This window comes from Rhinopithecus bieti, unplaced genomic scaffold, assembly GCF_001698545.2.
Source record: "Rhinopithecus bieti isolate Rb0 unplaced genomic scaffold, ASM169854v2 scaffold_15676, whole genome shotgun sequence".
Taxonomy (NCBI): domain Eukaryota; kingdom Metazoa; phylum Chordata; class Mammalia; order Primates; family Cercopithecidae; genus Rhinopithecus; species Rhinopithecus bieti.
The window spans coordinates 1,269,411-1,290,475 of record NW_016809194.1 but is presented as its reverse complement, the minus strand read 5'-3'; the positions used below and the strand labels follow the sequence as shown (position 1 = coordinate 1,290,475).

The 21,065-nt window shown below is 38.6% G+C and overlaps 1 protein-coding gene across 7 annotated transcripts in view; it reads right to left on the bottom strand.

Moving 5' to 3' along the window:
- Positions 1 to 7,222: 7,222 nt before the first annotated feature.
- Positions 7,223 to 21,065, bottom strand: part of TDRD5 (tudor domain containing 5) — a 93,940-nt gene continuing 80,097 nt past the window's right edge. For 6 of the 7 annotated variants that reach the window (XM_017888847.1, XM_017888850.1, XM_017888851.1 and 3 more), the window contains one exon: positions 7,223 to 7,785. In XM_017888847.1, the coding sequence (XP_017744336.1) occupies positions 7,538 to 7,785 (248 nt within the window). In that variant the 3' untranslated portion in view covers positions 7,223 to 7,537. Of the gene's footprint in view, positions 7,786 to 8,429; positions 8,499 to 21,065 lie in introns of all 7 variants that reach the window. The other variant, XR_001888527.1, reaches the window with a different exon arrangement.

Here is a 21,065-nt window from a genome sequence, read left to right as displayed (position 1 = left end):
TATTCCATCAGTACCTAGTTTATTGAGTGTTTTAACATGAAGGGATGTTGAATTTATCAAAGGCCTTTTCTGCATCTATTGGGATAATCATGTGGTTTTTGTCATTGGTTCTGTTTATGTGATGGATTATGTTTATTGATTTGTGTATGTTGAACCAGCCTTGCATCCCAGGGATGAAGCCAACTTCATCATGGTGGATAAGCTTTTTGATGCACTGCTGGATTTGGTTGGCCAGTATTTTATTGAGGATTTTCACATTGATGTTCATCAGGGATATTGGCCTGAAATTTTCTCTTTTGGTGGGTCTCTGCCAGGTTTTAGTGTCAGAATGATGGCTGGCCTCATAAAATGAGTTAGGAAGGAGTCCCTCTTTTTCTATTGTTTGGAATAGTTTCAGAAGGAATGGTACCGGTTCCTCTTTGTATCTCTGGTAGAATTTGACTGTGAATCCATCTGGTCCTGGGCTATTTTTGATTGGTAGGCTATTAATTACTGCCTCAATTTCAGAACCTGTTATTGGTCTATTCAGGGATTCAACTTCTTCCTGCTTAGTCTTGGGAAGGTGTATGTTTCCAGGAATTTATCCATTTCTTTTAGATTTTCTGGTTTATTTGCATACAGGTGTTTATAGTATTCTCTGATGGTAGTTTGTATTTCTGTGGGATTAGTGGTGATATCCCCTTTATCACTTTTGCATCTATTTAATTCTTCTCTCTTATTATGGCCTGTGGTCTTCTATTTTGTTAATCTTTTCAAAAAACCATCTCCTGGATTCATTGATTTTTTGAAGGGTTTTCTGTGTCTCTATCTCCTTCAGTTCTGCTCTGATCTTAATTATTTCTTGCCTTCTGCTAGCTTTTGAATTTGTTTGCTCTTGCTTCTCTAGTTGTTTTAATTGTGAAGTTAGGGTGTCAATTTTAGATCTTTTCCACTTTCTCCTGTGGGCATTTAGTGCTATAAATTTCCTTCTAAACACTGCTGTAGCTGTGTCCCAGAGATTCTGGTAGGTTGTGTCTTTGTTCTCATTGGTTTCAAAAAACTTATTTATTTCTGCCTTCATTTCATTATTTACCCAGTCGTCATTCAGGAACAGGTTGTTCAGTTTCCATGTAGTTGTGTGGTTCTGAGTGAGTTTCTTAATCCTGAGTTCTAATTTGATTGCACTGTGGTCTGAGAGACTGTTATGATTTCCATTCATTTGCATTTGCTGAGGAGTGTTTTACTTCCAATTATGTGGTGAATTTTAGAATAAGTGTGATGTGGTGCTGAGAATGCATATTCTGTTGATTTGGGGTGGAGAGTTCTGTAGATGTCTATTAGGTCCACTTGGTCCAGAGCTGAGTTCAAGTCCTGAATATCCTTGTTAATTTTCTGTATCATTGATCAAATGTTGACCGTGGGGTATTCAAGTCTCCCACTATTATTGTGTGGGAGTCTAAGTGTCTTTGTAGGTCTCTACGAACTTGCTATATGAATCTGGGTGCTCCTGTGTGCATATATATTTAGGATACTTAGCTCTTCTTGTTGCATTGATCCCTTTACCATTATGTAATACCCTTTTTTTTTTTTTTAATGTTTGTTGGTTTAAAGTCTGTTTCATCAGAGACTAGGAGTGCAATGTCTGCTTTTTGTTTGTTTGTTTGTTTTCCATTTGCTTGGTAAATATTCCTCTATCCCTTTATTTTGAGCCTATGTGTGTCTTTGCACATGAGATGGGTCTCATGACTACAGCACACCAATGGGTCTTGACTCTTTATTCAATTTGCCAGTCGGTGTCTTTTAATTGGGGCATTTAGCCCATTGACATTTAAGGTTAATATTGTTATGTGTGAATTTGATCCTGTCATTATGATGCTAGCTGATTATTTGGCCAGTTAGTTGATGCAGTTTCTTCACAGTGTCGATGGTTTTTACAATTTGGTATGTTTTTGCAGTGGCTGCTACCAGTTTTTCCTTTCCATATTTAGTGTTTCCCTCAGGAGCTCTTGTAAGGCAGGCCTGGTGGTGACAAAATCTCTCAGCATTTGCTTGTCTGTAAAGAATTTTATTTCTCCTTCACTTATGAAGCTGTTTGGCTGGATATGAAATTCTGGGTTGAAAGTTCTTTTAAGAATGTTGAATGTTGGCTCCCACTCTCTTCTGGCTTGTAGGGTTTCTGCAGAGAGATCTGCTGATAGTCTGATGGGCTTCCCTTTGTGGGTAACTTGACCTTTCTCTCTGGCTGTCCTTTTTTCCTTCATTTCAACCTTGGTGAATATGACAATTATGTGTCTTGGGATTGCTCTTCTCGTTAGGTTGGGGAAGTTCTCCTGGATAATATCCTGAAGAGTGTTTTCCATCTTGGTTCCATTCTCCCCGTCACTTTCAGGTAAAGCAATCAAACGGAGGTTTGGTCTTTTCACATAGTCCCATATTTCTTGGAGGCTTTATTCATTCTTTTATCTCTAATCTTGTTTTCTTGCTTTATTTCATTAAGTTGATCTTCAATCTCTGATATTCTTTCTTCTGCTTGATCGATTTGGCTATTGATACTTGTATATGCTTCACGAAGTTCTCATGCTGTGTTTTTCAGCTCCATCAGGTCATTTATGTTCTTCTCTAAACTGGTTATGCTAGTTAGCAATTCGTTTAACCTTTTTTCAAGGTTCTCTGTTTCCTTGCATGGGGTTAGAACATGCTCCTTTAGTTCAGAGAAGTTTGTTATTACCCACCTTCTGAAGCCTACTTCTGTCAATTCATCAAACTCATTCTCCGTCCAGTTTTGTTCCCTTGCTGGTGAGGAGTTGTGATCCTTTGGAGGAGAAGAGGCATTCTGGTTTTTGGAATTTTCAGCCTTTTTGTGCTGGTTTTTCCTCATCTTTGTGGATTTATCTACCTTTGGCCTTTGATGTTGGTGACCTTCAGATGGGATTTTTGTGTGGATGTCCTTTTTGTTGATGTTGATGCTATTCCTTTCTGTTTGTTAGTCTTCCTTCTAACAGTCAGGCCCTCTGCTGCAGGTCTGCTGGAGGTTCACTCTAGACCCTGTTTGCCTGGGTATCACCAATGGAGGCTGCAGAACAGCAAAGATTGCTGCCTGTTCCTTCCTCTGGAAGCTTCATCCCAGAGGGGCACCCACCAGATGCCAGCCAGAGTTCTCCCACATGGGGTGTCTGTAGACCCCTGCTGGGAGGTGTTTTCTAGTCAGGAGGCATGGGGGTCAGGGACCCACCTGAGGAGGCAGTCTGTCCCTTAGCAGAGTTCAAGCGCTGTGCTGGGAGATCTGCTGCTCTCTTCAGAGCCGGCAGACAGGAACATTTAAGTCTGCTGAAGCTGTGCCCACAGCTGCCCCTTCTTCCAGGTGCTCTGTCCTAGGGAGATGGGAGTTTTCTCTATAAGCCCTGACTGGGGCTGCTGCCTTTCTTTCAGAGATGCCCTGCCCAGAGAGGAGGAATCTAGAGAGGCAGTCTGGCTGCAGCAGCTTTGCCAGGCTGCGGTGGGCTCCAACCAGTTCTAACTTTCTGGCAGCTTTGTTTACACTGTGAGGGGAAAACCACCTACTCAAGCCTCAGTAATGGCAGACGCCCCTCCCCCACCAAGCTCAAGCATCCCAGGTCAAGCTCAGACTGCTGTGCTGGCAGTGATAATTTCAAGCCAGTGAATCTTAGTTTGCTGGGCTCCATGGGGGTGGGATCCACTGAGCTAGACCACTTGGCTCCCTGGCTTCAGCCCTGTTTCCAGGGGAGTGATCGGTTCTGTCTTGCTGGCATTCCAGGCACCACTGAGGTATGAAAAAACTCCTGCAGCTAGCTGTCTGCCCAAATGGCCATCCAGTTTTGTGCTTGAAACCCAGGGCCCTCGTGGTGTAAGCACCCAAGGGAATCTCCTGGTCTGTGGGTTGTGAAGACCATTGGCAAAGTGTAGTACCTGGGCTGGAATGCACCATTCCTCATGGCACAGTCCCTCATGGCTTCCCTTGGCTAGTGGAGAGATCCCCAACCCCTTGCATTTATTGGGTGAGGCAATGCCCTCCCCTGCTTTGGCTCACCCTCCGTGGGCTACATCCACTATCTAACCAGTCTCAGTGAGATGATCCTGGTACCTCAGTTGGAAATGCAGAAGTCACCCACCTTCTGTGTTGATCTCGCTGGAAGCTGGAGACCGGAGCTGTTCCTATTCAGCCATCTTGCCAGCCACGCCTGGCTGCTGTCAAGTTGATCTTTCTAGACTTCAAATTTCCTCATGTAAGTTCCCTTCTAGATCAAAATTCTGTAATTCTAAGTCTTTAGTTAGACATAGGCTGATTGTGGGCAGAAGCCTCTAGTTACTCCCCATGCCTTGAAACAGTCAACTGACATCTCAAACATGAAATTTAGAGGGGAAAGGCTGCTTGCTGCTGGAATAGCTCCTCTTTTGAAATCTCGTGGTTTTTTTTTTTTTTTTTTGGAGACAGTTTCACTCTGTTGCCCAGGCTGGAGTGCAGTGGTGCAATCTCAGCTCACTGCAACCTCTGCCTCGTAGGTTCAAATGATTCTCATGCCTCAGCCTCCTGAGTAGTTGGGACTAACAGGTACATGTCACCAAGTCCAGCTAATTTTTGTATTTTTAGTGGAGACAGGGTTTCAACATGTTGGCCAGGCTGGTCTCGAACTCCTGGCCTTAAGTAATATACCCACCCAAGCCTCCCAAAGTACTAGGATTACAGGCATGAGCCACCCCCACCCTAGGCTTTTGGGGGTATTTTGGATGGGAGATGGGTAGTATTGGCTACAAGCCACTGGAGGTGAAACCAGAGTCGTTTTTAGTAAAGCCAGTCCCTCTTCCATCCCTAAGGAATTTAGCACCAGGATTTTCCTTTATGTTCTCACTTGTTTCCTTTCACATACCTCAGGCTCCCACTTCCCATTCAACACTCATTGGGGACCTCCATTACTGCAAACAGCTCTTGAATACCAAAAATGTTGGGGGTGGGGCAGGGAACAGTTCAGAGTACAGATGTCAGCCCATCTTTTGACAATACAATAAAATTAACTCTACAACACATAGCATCTACATATCTTTTGTACATTTCTTTATTACTGTTCCTGCCCATATACAGAAATCTACTCATTTTCAAATGATGTATCTACTTTGATTCTTTGCTGACAGTTTAGTTAACTACTAGACAAAGCCCACCTTTTTGGGAGAAGGTATAATAAGTAAACAGATTGACAGGGTGGCTATCCTAGTCAAAGCCAAGTAGTCAACATGTACAAGCCTCTCAAAGGCTCTTTCTTCACACCAACTGAAATGAGGTATTAATTATTAAATAGGCTTCTTTCAAAGTGTGTTGACACTCATTTGAAATAAGTTTGAGATAGTTTTGTCTAAATGATTCTCTATCCAGCCACAGGCAAATGAGATTTTGAAACAGCCTTAGCACAGTTATTTCATAATCCCCATCCAGTTTGCAAGGTGTAAAATTAGTCCGTCAGATTATGAAACCAACTATCAAACTTGCAAAAAGGCTACCCAGTTTTGGCAGACTTCCTTCTGGTATCTGGATGCTATTATAGGGAGGGTTACAGTTTAGCTTACTAAATGTGTATTTCCATCAACCCTTATGACATATTGCTTCTACCAGATTCACCTTGCCCCAAACTCAGTTTAAGTGAAGTGTTCACCTGGAAAAGTAAAATATAATATGATTTGGCAGCTGCTTTAAAGGAAGAATCAAAAGTGTCAGCACTTCACAATGAATTTTCTTCTTTTGAAACACATTTTGTCTAATTATCTAAAATTATATGAAAAACAGCTCCACCAGTTCATACCAATGGAGCATCACATATATATAATATTTAACCATCACATGATATTTAACTGTCCACTGACCCTCCATATAACTCTCCACCTGCCTTCTCCAATAAAGATGTGTAATACAAAATCACAAAAGCCCAAAACTGTTTCATCAGTTGGATTAACTATCAGTGATGTTTCCAGATTACTTCTGTCTTTTTTTGTCAATTAGTGTATCCTTACATTATTCTTACAGATATATTGGAATCAGAGGTGAATCTGAGCTTTTAAATTGTACTACATTTAAACATGTTTTCCCTAAGGCTTTTAAACAGAAAATGATCAGTAAAGACTTTTGGTTTGTCTCATGATAATACTCTGAATGTATTTCTGTATTTACCCCCCTCCGACCCCCTTCCTTAGTGGATACTTTGCTAATTAAGTAGTTGAGAAGGAAAGAGGAGGAATTCCTTATTGTAGAAAAAGAGAGAGGAACCAGGAGACCAGCTCTGTCATTTAATGCCAAAAAAGGAGGCCTTAGAAGAGCAGCTATATGGGTGAGAATACAGCTTGTTGTTACATGAAGCAAGCTCACGATTTACAGCTCTTTCTCAGATTTTACTTCTAAGAAATTCTGTTTTGGGGGTTAATGCTGTGTGTAAAATATTTTTAAAATCTAGGTGTAAGTCTGGTAAAAAAAAATTAGCATTACTCACATTTTAAAATTTTACCTTCAGTCTTTTTTGATGATTTATATTATGAGCTGAACAGACTACCATATCACATTTCACAGAATTTGACCTCAGAGAACATCATGTTATATAAATGCTTAAAGAATGCCACTGTGGCCGGGCGCGGTGGCTCCAGCCTGTAATCCCAGCACGTTGGGAGGCCAAGACGGGCGGATCACGAGGTCAGGAGATGGAGACCATCCTGGCTAACACGGTGACACCCCGTCTCCACTAAAAAATACAAAAAACGAGCCGGGCGAGGTGGCGGGCGCCTGTAGTCCCAGCTACTGGGGAGGCTGAGGCAGGAGAATGGCGTGAACCCGGGAGGCGGAGCTTGCAGTGAGCCGAGATCCGGCCGCTGCACTCCAGCCTGGGCCACAGAGCGAGACTCCGTCTCAAAAAAAAAAAAAAAAAAAAAAAAAAAATGCCACTGTGGAACGATTGCTACATTAAGGCTCTTGGGAACTGTGATAATTATAGAGATGGCTTGGCTACATTTCAGAAACTACCTTTACTGCAAACAGCTTAATTTTTTTGAAATGTAAAAGTATTCATATGACCAATGCTTCAGGGTGTAGATTTTCTTATTGATCCCAATATTTCAAAGACATGATGATGCTCTATGATATAGAAGACTTCAAGTTAGAAAGCAGCCCTAAGAGTCAGATATCTTTTCTGGAGATAGGAATGTGAGACTATTTTGTCTTGCCAAATATGGATCACAAACATTAGTTTTCAATTTTCATTTATCAGTCATGATAATGTACAAGAAAACAAACACACACACAAAATATCCTTTAAACTACATTAAAAACAAAGGTGAACAAAACAACACACAATAAAATCAAGAAAAATCAAGATTAACAGTAAATATCAATACTTACACATCAAAGTAGACTGTTAGCCTAATAAAGCTAACATATAGCCACAGAAAGACAAAAGTATCAACAATCAAGATACGATTTTGCTTCAACACCTCCTCATTTTGGCCTGGGAGTTTATCAAGGCCTAAGTGGCTGGATTCTGTTTTTCTCCCTCCCTCCCTCCCTCCCTCATGCTTCCATCCTTTTCACACTGGGGTACCAGTGTAAGAAGCTCCTGGATGTAGCTAACCGTGCAGCAGCACCTAAGGCAGCAGTGGCTGTACTTCGAGGAATGTAGAGCTTCTGAGAAATCTGGCACTCATAAGACAAAATCAAAGACAGCTGGTCCATGGATTCTTGGCTCTTGTCATTGTACACTGTAACAGCACGGCTGCTAGAAAAATCTTCATTCTTTAGGATCTCTGGTGAGCTTTCCACTGGAAAAGAAAGAGTACACAAACATCTTTTCACGGGGTTCTCATACTTACTGCCTTCTCTCCCCCATTCTAGTTCTATATTAATTGGTATTACAATCATTTTCTGTTAGGTAGCGACAATTACCAATGGTTAATCAGAGAAGATGAGACTTAGAAACCAGTCAACAAATGGAAAGGAAATGGGGAATCATGAATTGAGATAAAATAAATCTTGTTGGGATGAAGGTGAGAGAGGGAAAATATACTTATGAACAAGGAAGGGATGCTTTATTTCTAGGATGTCATAAAAATAAATTGGATATAATAGAAATCCCAGAGAAGAGCCCATAAGTGCTTCTATTTCCTTCCAGCACTAAGCTGAATGGTGTCCCACAGGCATTCTCTCTGTTGCCAAAGTTGTTCCAATTCCAAGTCTGTGCCAGGATAAAAATAAAACCATCCTAGACTGTGGTTGCTAAGAAATCCCCCAAACCAGTTATCAGCCATAAAATGAATGCCTAAGTAATTCATTTTAATTAAGAAGAAATAACCCTTTTAATAAAATGGCTGGAACTGCAATGCTTGAGATTTCCTAACAGCCAAGGAAGGGGATGCTAAGCACTCTGAGATGTGTACTCGTAGTTGGTCTATAAACCGCTTATTACCTTGCCTACAATGAAAGAAGGTGCTTCTTCTGGCATCTAAACCAACACATTGCTTCTTTCAAGAAAGTCCTGCTTAAAAAAAAAAAACTCAGGTGAGCTAAGCACGTGTTCAGCAATGTAGCTGCTTGAATACTCTGGAATAAACTCCTTACAGTGTAGTCCACTGCGGCAAACCCTTCAAACTGGCACCAGTATGTAGACTACGTTTTGAATAGCATTGTTCTAGATCTTAAAACATACATTTCAAAATTCAGAGAAAAGGAGGCATAATCCATTATTTAATTCATCTTTGCATTTTTAGCATCTAGCAGAGTAACGCGTGGTATATGTTCTACACTTTTGTGAAGAGATGTTCAAGGAGGATTTGACAGCATATTCTAAAAAGTGAAATTCTGATCATAAAACTACAGTGTCTACTAGAGAGGAAAAAGAATAATTTAATTAAATAATGTGATTTTACAGGAAGTCTTAGGTGAGCTCAGATATTAAAAGGCATGAAAAGCAGGAACACATGACCAAAGAATTTAGGAGTAGCAAAATTTCTGCTTTCAGTCATGGTGTTTTTCGACAAGAATATTTACTCTTTTGCCTTACACAACTGGAAAACTGGACAAAATGTATGAAACAACAGCTTTCAGACATTGAACAAGCATCCCAGGACAGTGACCCCTGAGAGAAGGCAATCTGTAAGTGCTTTAGCTCACTGCCTGAGAAGAATTTTCAGGCTGTAGTATGAGGAGGAGGAATCCAGATTGAACCAGGTAGTCTTACTGAGTTGAGAAAAGAAAGTTCAGAATTCAGAAAGGCTAGGCGTCTAGAATTTGTGGATATAAAGTACCAGAGAGGAGGCAGCTGCAGAGAGACAGAGAAGAAACTGAGGATCTGCTGAGAGGTCTCCTTGAGTCTTGGACTGAGTAGTCATCTGACTCCTGTGTGTGTGAGCAAACTACGAAGGCCAGGGAAAAACTACCAGAAAGGAGCAGGCAGAATAATCATTAGATCTTACATTGGGACAAAACAGTTTGTGTTCTCATCAGCCATAGTGGAAAGACATCCTAACACATGCAACATCAAGTCCATCAATAATCTCAGAAGGTATTAGGTACTGCCTAAATAGCAAAGCCAAACCAAACCAGACCTAGACCACAGGCTTTTCCAGACCAGCCTAGTAAACCTAAAAGGAACACTGAAAGAAAAAAAAAATTGGGAAATTAAACTGCATCTCCTCACCCCAAAAAAAGACAGGAAGAAAAGGAGAAAGGGAAGGAATTAAGCCAACATATATATACACCATGGAATACTATGCAGTCATAAAAAAAAATGAGTTCATGTCCTTTGCAGGGACATGCATGAAGCTGGAAACAATCATTCTCAGCTAACACAGGAAGAGAAAGCCAAACACCGCATGTTCTCACTCATAAGTGGGAGTTGAACAATAAGAACATGGGCACAGGGAGGGGAACATCACACATTGGGGCCTGTTGGGGGGTGGGGGGCAAGGGGAGGGATAGCATTAAGACAAATACCTGATGTAGATGACAGGTTGATGGGTGCAGTAAACCACTATGGCACGTGTATACCCTGTGTAACAAACCTGCATATTCTGCGCATGTATCCCAGAACTTAAGTATAATAATAATTTAGAAAGAAATTAAGCCAACAATGTAAAATTCACAGTGTCTGACATTCAATAAAAAATTACCAGATACAGAGAATGTATAAGACCTATAATCAGGAGAAAAATCAATATAAACAGATTCAGAAATGACACAGAATTCAAAAGTTATATATATGATAGAATCATAAGACATGGATATTATAACACTTGTTTAAAGAGCACTCTATTCAAGAAGATAAAAAGGAAAACATGACTATAATGTGGAAAAAAATGGAAGATATAAAAAAGACCCAAGTCAAACCTCTAGAGAAGAAAAATACACTGGGCCAGGTGCCATGGCGCACACCTGTAATCCCAGCACTTTTGGGAGGCAGAGGCGGGCAGATCACCTGAGGTCAGGAGTTTGAGACCAGTCTAGCCAACACAGTGAAACCCTGTCTCTAGATCTTAAAAACATAGATTTCAGAGAAAAAGGAGGCATAATCCATTATTTTAGAACTTAAAAAATTAGCTGGATGTAGTGGCACAAGCCTGTAATCTCAGCTACTTGGAAGGCTGAGGTGGAAGAATCGCTTGAACTTGGGAGGAAGAGGTTGCAGTGAACCGAAAGTGCACCACTGCACTCCAGCCCGGGTGACCGAGCGAGACTCTGTCTTAAAAAACAAAAACAAAAACAAAAAACACTGAATTAGAAACTGAACAAGATGACTGATACACTTGGAGACATAGTAGTAGAAACAAACTCAAATGAGACACAGCAAACTCTGAGAGTAAGAAATGTATCAGTGAGCAACAGAACAACATCAAACAGTCTACCACATGTGTAACTGCAGTTGCAAGAAAACCGGGGAAGGGTGACAGAAAAAAAATTAAATTTTTTTGGCTCTGTGGACCAAATCCACTTGATTTTATAAATAAAGTTTTATTGTAACACAGCTACTCTCACTCATTTACCTATTTTCTGTTTTCATGCTGTAACAGCAGAGTTGAATAATTGCCACAGATCATATGGCCTACAAAGCTAAAAAGATTTATTTTTTGGCTCTCTGCTGAACCCCAATTTATACATTGGAATGAAGAACACTGGAATGGAAAATGTGTGAGTAAACATAAACTTTTCTCATTTTAATATCTTTAAAAGATAACTGACTATAAAGCAAAATAACAAGAACTGGATATTTTGATATCCAATCCAAGAATTGGATTGTGGGGTTTACAACGTATTTAAAAGTGAAATATATAATAACAATAGCTAAAAGGCTGGCATGGGAAAATGAAAAGTTTTAATGTTATACATAAAGTGGTATCATTTGAAGGAGACAATTTAAAGATATATACTATAAACTCTAAACCACTAAAAAAAGAACAAAACTACCAAGCCAATAAAGGAGATAAAGATGGAATTTTAAAAACCTCACTTTAAAGGTAGGAAAAGAGAAAAAAGGGCATAAGACCAAATGGACAAACAGAAAACAAACAGCAAAATAATGTATATTAACCCATATCAATTGTCACCTTAAGTTGTCCAAACATTCCAATTAAAAGAGATTGTCAAGATTGATAAAAACGCAAAACCACACCACGTGTTTACAAAATTTTATCTATCTACATTTTTATGTTTTTGAAATGGGGTCTCACTCTGCTGCCCAGACTGGAATGCACTGCTGCAATCGCCACTCATTGCAGGCTCAACCTCCTGGGTTCAAGTGATCTTCCTGCTTCAGCCTCTCAAGCAGCTAGGATCACAGGTGCACACCAGCACACCCGGCTAGTTTTTTAAAAAATTTTTGTACAGACAGGGTCTCACTATGTTGCACAGGCAGATCTCAAACTCCTAGGGTCAAGTGACCCTCCTGCCTTGGCCTCTCAAAATGCTGGGATTACAGGCATGAGCCACAGCACCCAGCCAAGAAAGCTATTTTAAGTATAAAGATACAGATAGGTTAAAAGTGAAAGGATGGCAATAATATGCCCTGCAAATGCAAATCAAAAGAAATTTGGAGTGTCTTTATTCATATCAACTAAATAGATTTCAAAGCAAAGAATATTATGAAAGATAAAGAGTAAATTAATAATAAGTGGGTTGATTCATCCAGAGAGCATAATAACCCTAATTAACAGAGCTTCAAAGTTCTTGAAGCAAAACCTGTTAAAATTGAAAAAAGAAAAAGACAAATCAACTACTATAATTAGAGAGTTCAACAATTATCTCTCAATAAGTGATTGAACAATTAGTAAATTAGTAAGGATACAGAAGATTGAAACAACACTATTCATCACCTCGACCTGATATTATGAAATACTTTACCTATCATCAGACTATATACATTGTTCTAAAGTACAGATAAAGCATTTACAAAAATAGAGCACATTGTAGGCTATAAAAGTGTCAAAAATTTTAAAGAATTAAAATGTTACTTGATCACAACAAGTTAAATTAGAAATAAATAATAGACATCTGGAAAACCCCCAAGTATGTGGAAATTAAACAACATAATTCTACATAACCAATAGGTCAAGAAGAAAATTCACAAGGGAAATTATAAAATATTTTGAAATGAAAATGAAAATGCAACATATCAAAATTTATGGGATGCAGCAAGAGCAGGGTTTAGACAGAAAATTGTATCACTAAACACATATTAGGAAAAACTATAAAATGAATGATCTAAGGTTTCAATTTGAAAAACTAGAAAAAGAAAATTAAGCCCAAAGTAATCAAATGGAAGGGAAAAGAAAGAACATAATGAAATAGAACACAGATAAACAGGAAAATCAATGGAACAAAAAATCTGGTTATTTGAGAAGTTCAATAAAATTGATAAACCTCTAGGCACACTAAGATCAAGCGGGAAAAAGATGGCACAAATTACTAATATCTAGAGATATTAAAATAAGGGAATATGAAAATGTATGTTAATAAATTTTACAGTTTAGATGAAATGGATAAATTCCTTGAAAGAGAAAACTACCAAAGTTTATTTGAGAAGAAACTGATAATCAATAACTTTGTATCTGTTAAAGACATTAGCTTAAAATACCTTCCTTCAAAGAAAACTCTAGGTCCAGAGGTCCCCACTATTGAATTCTACCAAACATTTAAGGAAGAAATAATATGAATTCCACACAAATTCTTCCAGAAAATATTAATGGAAGAGGAGGAAACACTTCCCAACTTATTTTATGAGAGCAGCATTATCTGGATACCAAAATTAGACAAAAACATTATTAAAAAAGAAAACTACAGATAAATATCCCTCGTGAACATGGCCATAAAAATCCTTAACAATACTTTAACAAATAGAGTCTAACATTATATAAAATGGATAGTATATCACGACCAGGAGGGCATTATCCCAGGAATTTAAGGTTGGTTTAATATTTGAAAATCAATGTAATTCACCATCCCATAAACAGTCAAAACAAGCAACAGCATAATCATCTCAACAGATGCAGAATAAGCATTTGATAAGATTCAACACCCATTCATGATAAAAACTATCAGAAATCTAGGAATAAATTGGAACTTTCTCAGCCTACCAAAAGCATCTACAAAAAGGCTACAGCTAACATTATACTTTATTTGTAAAAGATAAAATGCTTCCCTATAAAATCAACAACAATGCAAGGACGTCACTCTGGCCTCTCCTATTCAACTCTATAATGGAAGTCCTAACCAGTGCAAGGAAAAGGAAAAATGGCAAACAATTTCACAAGCAGTAAACTGATTTTTTCCCCCAACATACGAAATGTCTATACAGAAAATCCCAAAAAAGCTATTAGAACCAATTAGTTTAGCAAGGTCACGGAATATATGAAAACCAACTATATTTCTATATACCAGTGATCATAAAAAATTGAATTTAAAATGCCATTTATTCAATAGTATAAAAATATTAAATACTTAGGAATAAATTTAACAAAAGATGAAAAACACCTATGCACTGAAAACTACAAAACATCATTGCTAGAAATTAAAGAAGGATAAATGTTTAAATATAGTTGATTAAGATGTTGGATAGGAGGCAGGACTAGCTTGTAGCTCCTGCTTGGACAGACAAAGCAGCACGTGGACACTCACGTCGTGAACTTATGTTCCTGTGGTAGTTCTTGTAGCAAACAGGGAAAGCTGAGAGAATCCACAGACCCTTTGAAGAAACTGGATCACCCCTGAAGGCTGCCTGAGATGCCGAAAAACTGAGTCTTCTTGCTTACTCAACGGGGAGGCTCGTGGTCTAGGGCAAGTTCTCAGCCCTGGTCACCAGCTGCCTAGAAATAGACTCGGTGCTCCGTGCCACGGTGGGAGTGAGACTGGCCTTTAGAACCTCAGGCTGCGTGGGAGCGGGGTGAGGCCTGTGACTGCCGGCTTTCCCCCACTTCCCTGGCAACCTGTATGACTCAGTAGAGGCAGCCATAATCCCCCTGGGAGTATAACTCCACTGGACTGGGAACCACCCCCCACCCCCCACCCCCATAGCAGCCGCAGCAAGCCCTCCCCAAGGAGAGGCTAAGCTCAGACACACCTATCCCTGCCCCTACCTGGTTGGTGATCTTTCTCTACCTGCCCTGGTAGCGAAAGACAAAGGTCATAATCTCTTGGGAGCTCTATGGCCCTGCCCACTGGCTGAGAAACCTGAATACTTAACCAGGTATGCCTAGGGCAAGTTTGCATCCTCCCTATAGGGCCACAGCTGATGTACTCTTGAAAGCACTGTCTCCTGGCTGGAGGTCAACCAACACAAAACCAGTGCACTAAACAAAAACACAACCAAGGATCCTCAAAGAGTCCACTTCACTTCCCTGCTACCTCCACCAGAAGAGGTGCTGGTATCTAGAGCTACAAGACCTGAAGATGGATCACATCATAGGACTCTTTGCAGACACCCCCAAGTACCAGCCCAGAGCCCAGTAGCTCCACTTACTGGCTAAACCCAGAAGAGCAAAAACAATCATCACAGTTCAGTTCTCAGGAAGCCCCAATCCTAGGGGAAAGAAGAGAACACCACATCAAGGGAGCATCCTGTTGGACAGAAGAATCTGAACAGCAGCCGTTCGAATCCCAGATCTTTTCTCTTATATACTCTACTCAAATAAGAAGGAACCAGAGAAATCATTCTGGTAATATGACAAAACAAGGTTCTTTAACCCCCCTAAAAGATCACACCAGCTCACCAGCAATGAATTCAAACCAAGATGAAATCTCTGAATTGCCAGAAAAATAATTCAGAAGGTTGACTATTAAGCTAATCAAGGAGGCACCAGAAAAGATGAAGTCCAGCTTAAAGAAATCAAAACATGATACAGGATATGAAAGAAAATTCTTCAGTGAAATAGAAAGCATAAATAAAAAATGATCACAACTTCTGGAAATCAAGGACACACTTAGAGAAATGCAAAATGCACTAGAAAGGCTCAGCAATAGAATTGAACAAGCAAAAGAAAGAACTTCAGAGCTCAAAGACAAGGCTTTTGAATTAACCTGATCCATCAAACACAAAGAAAAAATAATTTTAAAAAATGAACAAAGCCTCCAAGAAGTATGGGACTAGGTTAAACATCCAAACCTAAGAATAGCTGGTGTTCCTGAGGAAGAAGAGAAATCTAAAAGTTTGGAAAATGTATTTGAGGGAATAATCAAGGAAAACTTCCCTGGTCTTGCTAGAGATCTAGACATCCAAATACAAACAGCTCAAAGAATACCTGGGAAATTGATCACAGAAAGATCACTGCCTAGGCACACAGTCATCAGGTTATTTAAAGCCAAGACCAAGGAAATACTCTTAAGAGCTGTGAGGCAAAAGCATCAGGTAACCTATAAAGGAGAATCTATCAGATTAACAGCAGATTTCCCAGCAGAAATCTATAAGCTAGAAGAGACTAGGGTCCTATTTCTAGCCTCCTTAAACAAAACAATTGTTAGCCAATAATTTTGTAGCCAGCAAAACTAAGCTTCATAAATGAAGGAAAGATACAGTCTTTTCCAAACAAACAAATGCTGAGAGACTTCGCCACTACCAAGCCAGCACAAGAACTGCTAAAGGAGCACTAAATCTTGAAACAAATCCTTGAGATACACCAAAATAGAACCTCCTTTAAAGCATAAATCTCACAGGACCTATGTAACAATAACAATGAAAAAAAAACAAGGTATTCAGGCAACAAATAGCATGATGAATAGAATAGTACCTCACATCTCAATAGTAACATTGAATGTAAATGGCCTCAATGCTCCACTTAAAAGATACAGAACTGCAGAATGGATAAGAATTCACCAACCAAGTTTCTGCTGCCTTCAGGAGACTCACCTAACACATAAGGACTCACATAAACTTAAGGTAAAGAGGTGGAAAAAGATATTCCATGCAAATGAACACCAAAAGCTAGCAGGAGTAGCTATTTTTACATCAGACAAAACAAACTTTAAAGCAGCTGTAGTTAAAAGACAAAGGGGGACATTATATAATGACAAAAGGACTAGTACAACAGGAAAACATAGCAATTCTAAATATACATGCACCTAACACTAGAGCTCCCAAATTTATAAAACAATTACTACTAGACCTAAGAAATTAGATATCGATGGCAACACAATAATAGTAGGGGACTTTAATACTCGACTGACAGCACTAGACAGAAAGTCAACAAAGAAACAATGGACTTAAACTATACCCTACAACAAATGGAATTAACAGATATTTATAGAACATTCTACCCCACAAATGCAGAATATGTATTCTATTCATCAACACATGGAATATTCTCTAAGACAGACCACATGATAGGTCACAAAACAAGCCTCAGTAAATTTAAGGAAATTGAAGTTATATCAAGTACTCTCTCAGACCACAACAGAATAAAATTGGATATCAACTCCAAGAGGAACACTCAAAGGCATGCAAATAGATGGAAATTAAATAACCTGCTCCTGAATGATCACTGGGTCAACAATGAAATCAAGATGGGAATTTAAAAATTATTTGAACTGAACGATACAACCTATCAGAACCTCTGGAATACTGCAAAAGTTGGTGCTAAGAGGAAAGTTCATAGTATTAAATGCCTACATCAAAAAGTCTAGAAGAGCATAAATAAACAATCTAAGGTTATACCTCATGGGATTGGAGAAACAAGAAAAATCCAAACACGAACTCAGCAGAAGAAAGCAAATAACCAGAATCAGAGCAGAACTAAATGAAATTGAAACAAAAAAAGTACAAAAGACAAATGAAAAACAAAGGTGGTTCTTTGAAAAGATAAAAATTGAAAGACCATTAGCGAGATTAAGAAGATAGAGGATTCAAATAAACTCAATTAGAAATGAAACAGGAGATGTTACAACTGATAACACAGAAACACAAAAGATTATTCAAGGCTACTTTTAACATCTTTACACACGTAAACTAGAAAACCTAGAAGAGATGGATAAATTTCTGGAAATACACAACTGTCCGAGATTAAGCCAGGATGATACAGAATCTCTGATCAGACCAATAACAAGCAGTGGGATTGAAATGGTAATAAAAAAATTGTCAACAAAAAAAGTCCAGGACCAGATGGATTCACAGCTGAATTCTATCACACATTTAAAGAAGAATTGGTACCAATCCTATTGACACTATTCCAAAAGATAAAGAGGGAATCCTCCCTAAATCATTCTATGAAGCCAGTATCACCCTAATATCAAAACCAGGAAAGGACATAACAAAAAAACTACAGACCAATATCCCTGATGAACACAGATGCAAAAATCCTCAACAAAATACTAGTGAACTGAATCCAGTAACATATTGAAAAGATAATCCACCATGGACAGAGGGGTTTCATACCAGGGATGCAGTGATGGTTTAACATATGTAAGTCAATAAATGTGATACACCACATAAACAAAATTAAAAACAAAAATCACTTGATCATCTCAATAATGCAGAAAAAGCATTTGACAAAATCCAGCATCCCTTTATGATTAAACCCTCAGCAAAATCGGCATAAAGGGACATATTTTAAGGTAATAAAATCCATCTATGACAAACTTACAGCCAACATTACACTGAATGGGGAAAAGTTGAAAGCACTTCCCCTGAGAATTGGAACAAGACAAGGATACCCACTTTCACCACTTCTATTCAACGTGGTACTGGAAGTCCTAGCCAGAGCAATCAGACAAGAGAAAGAAAGAAAGGGCACCCAAATCGGTAAAGAGGAAGTCAAACTGTTCCTGTTTGCTGATATGATTGTATACCTAGAAAACCCTAAAGACTCATCCAAAAAGCTCCTAGAACTGGTAAATGAATTCAACAAAGTTTTGGGGTACAAAATTAATGCACACAAATCAGTAGCTCTGCTATACATCAACAGTGACCAAGCTGAGAATCAAATCAAGAACTTGTGAAAGGAAAATATCTTGGGCCTCCAAAATCACTAAGGAAAACTCAAGCTGGAAACTGCTTAGAGCAAAACTGCCTCCCATTCTACTCAAAGTCACTCCTCTGCCCACTGAGAGAGATGCGTATCTGATTTGCCTCCTTTGGAAAGGCTGATCAGAAACTCGAAAGAATGTAACCGTTTGTGAATCACCTATCTGTGACCTGGAAGCTCCCTCCCTGCTTGCCTTTGCTTCAAGTTGTTCCACCTTCCAGACCAAACCAACGTACTTCTTACATATATTGATTGATGTCTCATGTCTCCCTAAATGTATAAAACCAAGCTGTGCCTGACCACCTTGGGCACATGTCATCAGGACTTCTTGAGGCTCTGTCACAGACACATCCTCAACCTTGGCAAAATAAACTTTCTAAATTAACTGAGACCTATCTCAGATTTTCTGAGTTCACAAACTCAACCCCTTTCACAATAGCTGCAATAAAAATAGAATACTTAGGAATATAGCTAACCAAGACGTGAAGGACTTCTATATGGAGAAAACCAAAATACTGCTGAAAGAAATCATAGATGACACAAACAAATGGAAACACATCTCATGCTCGTGGATGGGTAGAATCAATATTGTGAAAATGCCCATACTGCCAAAAGCAATCCACAAGTTCAGCGCAATTTCCATCAAGATACTACCATCATTCATCACAGAACTAGAAAAAACAATCTTAAAATTCATATGGGGCGAAAAAAGAGCCCCTGTAGCAAAACAAGACTAAGAAAAAAAAAACAAATCTGGAGGCATCACATTACCTGACTTCAAACTTTTTTTTGGCCATAGTTACCTAAACAGCACAGTACTGGCATAAAGATAGGCACATAGACCAATGGAACAGAATAGGAAACCCAAAAACAAAGCCAAATACTTACAGCCAATTGATTTTTGACAAAGCAAACCAAAACATAAAGTGGGGAAAGGACACCCTATTCAACAAATGGTCCTGGGATAATTGGCAAGCCACATGTATAAGAATGAAATTAGATCCTCATCTCTCACCGTATAAAGCAACTCAAGATGGATCAAAGACTTAAATCTAAGACTTGAAACCTTAAAGACTGTAGAGTATAACAATGGAAAAGCCCTACTAGACATTGGCTTAGGCAAAGAATTCATGACCAAGAACCCAGAAGCAAATGCAACAAAAACAAAGTTAAATAGATGGGGCTTAATTAAACTAAAAAGCTTCCGTACAGCAAAAGAAATAATCAGCAGCGTTAACAAGACAACCTACAGAATGGGAGAAAATCTTCACAATCTATACATCCAACAAAGGACTAATATCCAAAATCTACAAAGAACTCAGCAAGAAAAAAAGAAACAATCCCATTAAAAGTGGGCTAAGGACTTGAACAGACAATTCCCAAAGGAAGATATACAAATGGTTGACAAGCATATGGAAAAATGCTCAACATCACTAATTATCAGGGAAATGCAAATTAAAAACCACAATGTGATACCACCTCACTTCTGCAAGAATAACCATAATCAAAAAATAATAAAAAAAAAGATGTTGGCATGCATGTGGTGGAAAGGGAATGCTTTTATGATATTGGTGAGAATGTAAACTATTACAACCACTATGGAAAACAGTGTGGAGATTCCTTAAAGAACTAAGATCTACCATTTGATCCAGCAGTCCCACTAGTAGGTATCTACCTAAAGGAAAAGAAGTCATTATACGAAAAAGATACTTGCACACACGTTGATAGCAGCACAGTTTTTAATGGTAAAAACATGGAACTAGCTCAAATGCCCATCAATCAACGAGTGGATAAAGAAAATATGATATATATATATATATATATGTGTGTGTGTGTGTATATATATGTGTGTTGTGTGTGTGTATATATAGAATACTTCTCAGCCATAAAAAGGAATGAAATAATGGCATACACAGCAACCTGGATGGAATTTGAGACTATTATTCTAAGTGAAGTAATTCAGGAATGGAAAACCAAACATCGTATGTTCTTAGTCATAGGTGGGAGCTAAGCTATGAGGATGCAAAGGCATAAAAATGATACATTGGATTTTGGGGACTCAAGGGAAAGGGTGGAGGTGTTGAGGGATAAAAAAACTACACATTGGGTACAGTGTATAGCACTCACGTGATGAGAGCACCAAAATCTCAGAAATCATCACTAAAGAACTTATTCAAGTAACCAAACACCACCTGTTCCCCAAAAACATACTGAAGTAAAACAATTTAAAAAATTTTTTAAATCATATAATTTATCCTAGGTTTTTACAAAATATTTTATGAAAATTATACATAAGAAGTACAGTATAACTGAACAACTTACATTCTAATTAAAATTTTGTTGCAAAACAAAAAATGTAGTATGTGGATAGACTTAATATTGTTAAGATGAGAATTCTCCTCAAATTGATCTACAAACTTAATCAGATCAAAATCTTAGCAGACTTTGTGTAGACATTGACAAGCTAATTCTAAAATTTATGTGAAAATCAAAGGACCTATAATAGCACAACAACCTGGGAAAAAGAAAGTTGGAGGACTAACATTATATGATTTCAATACTTATTATAAAGCCATGGTAATTAAGACAGCAATATAAAGACA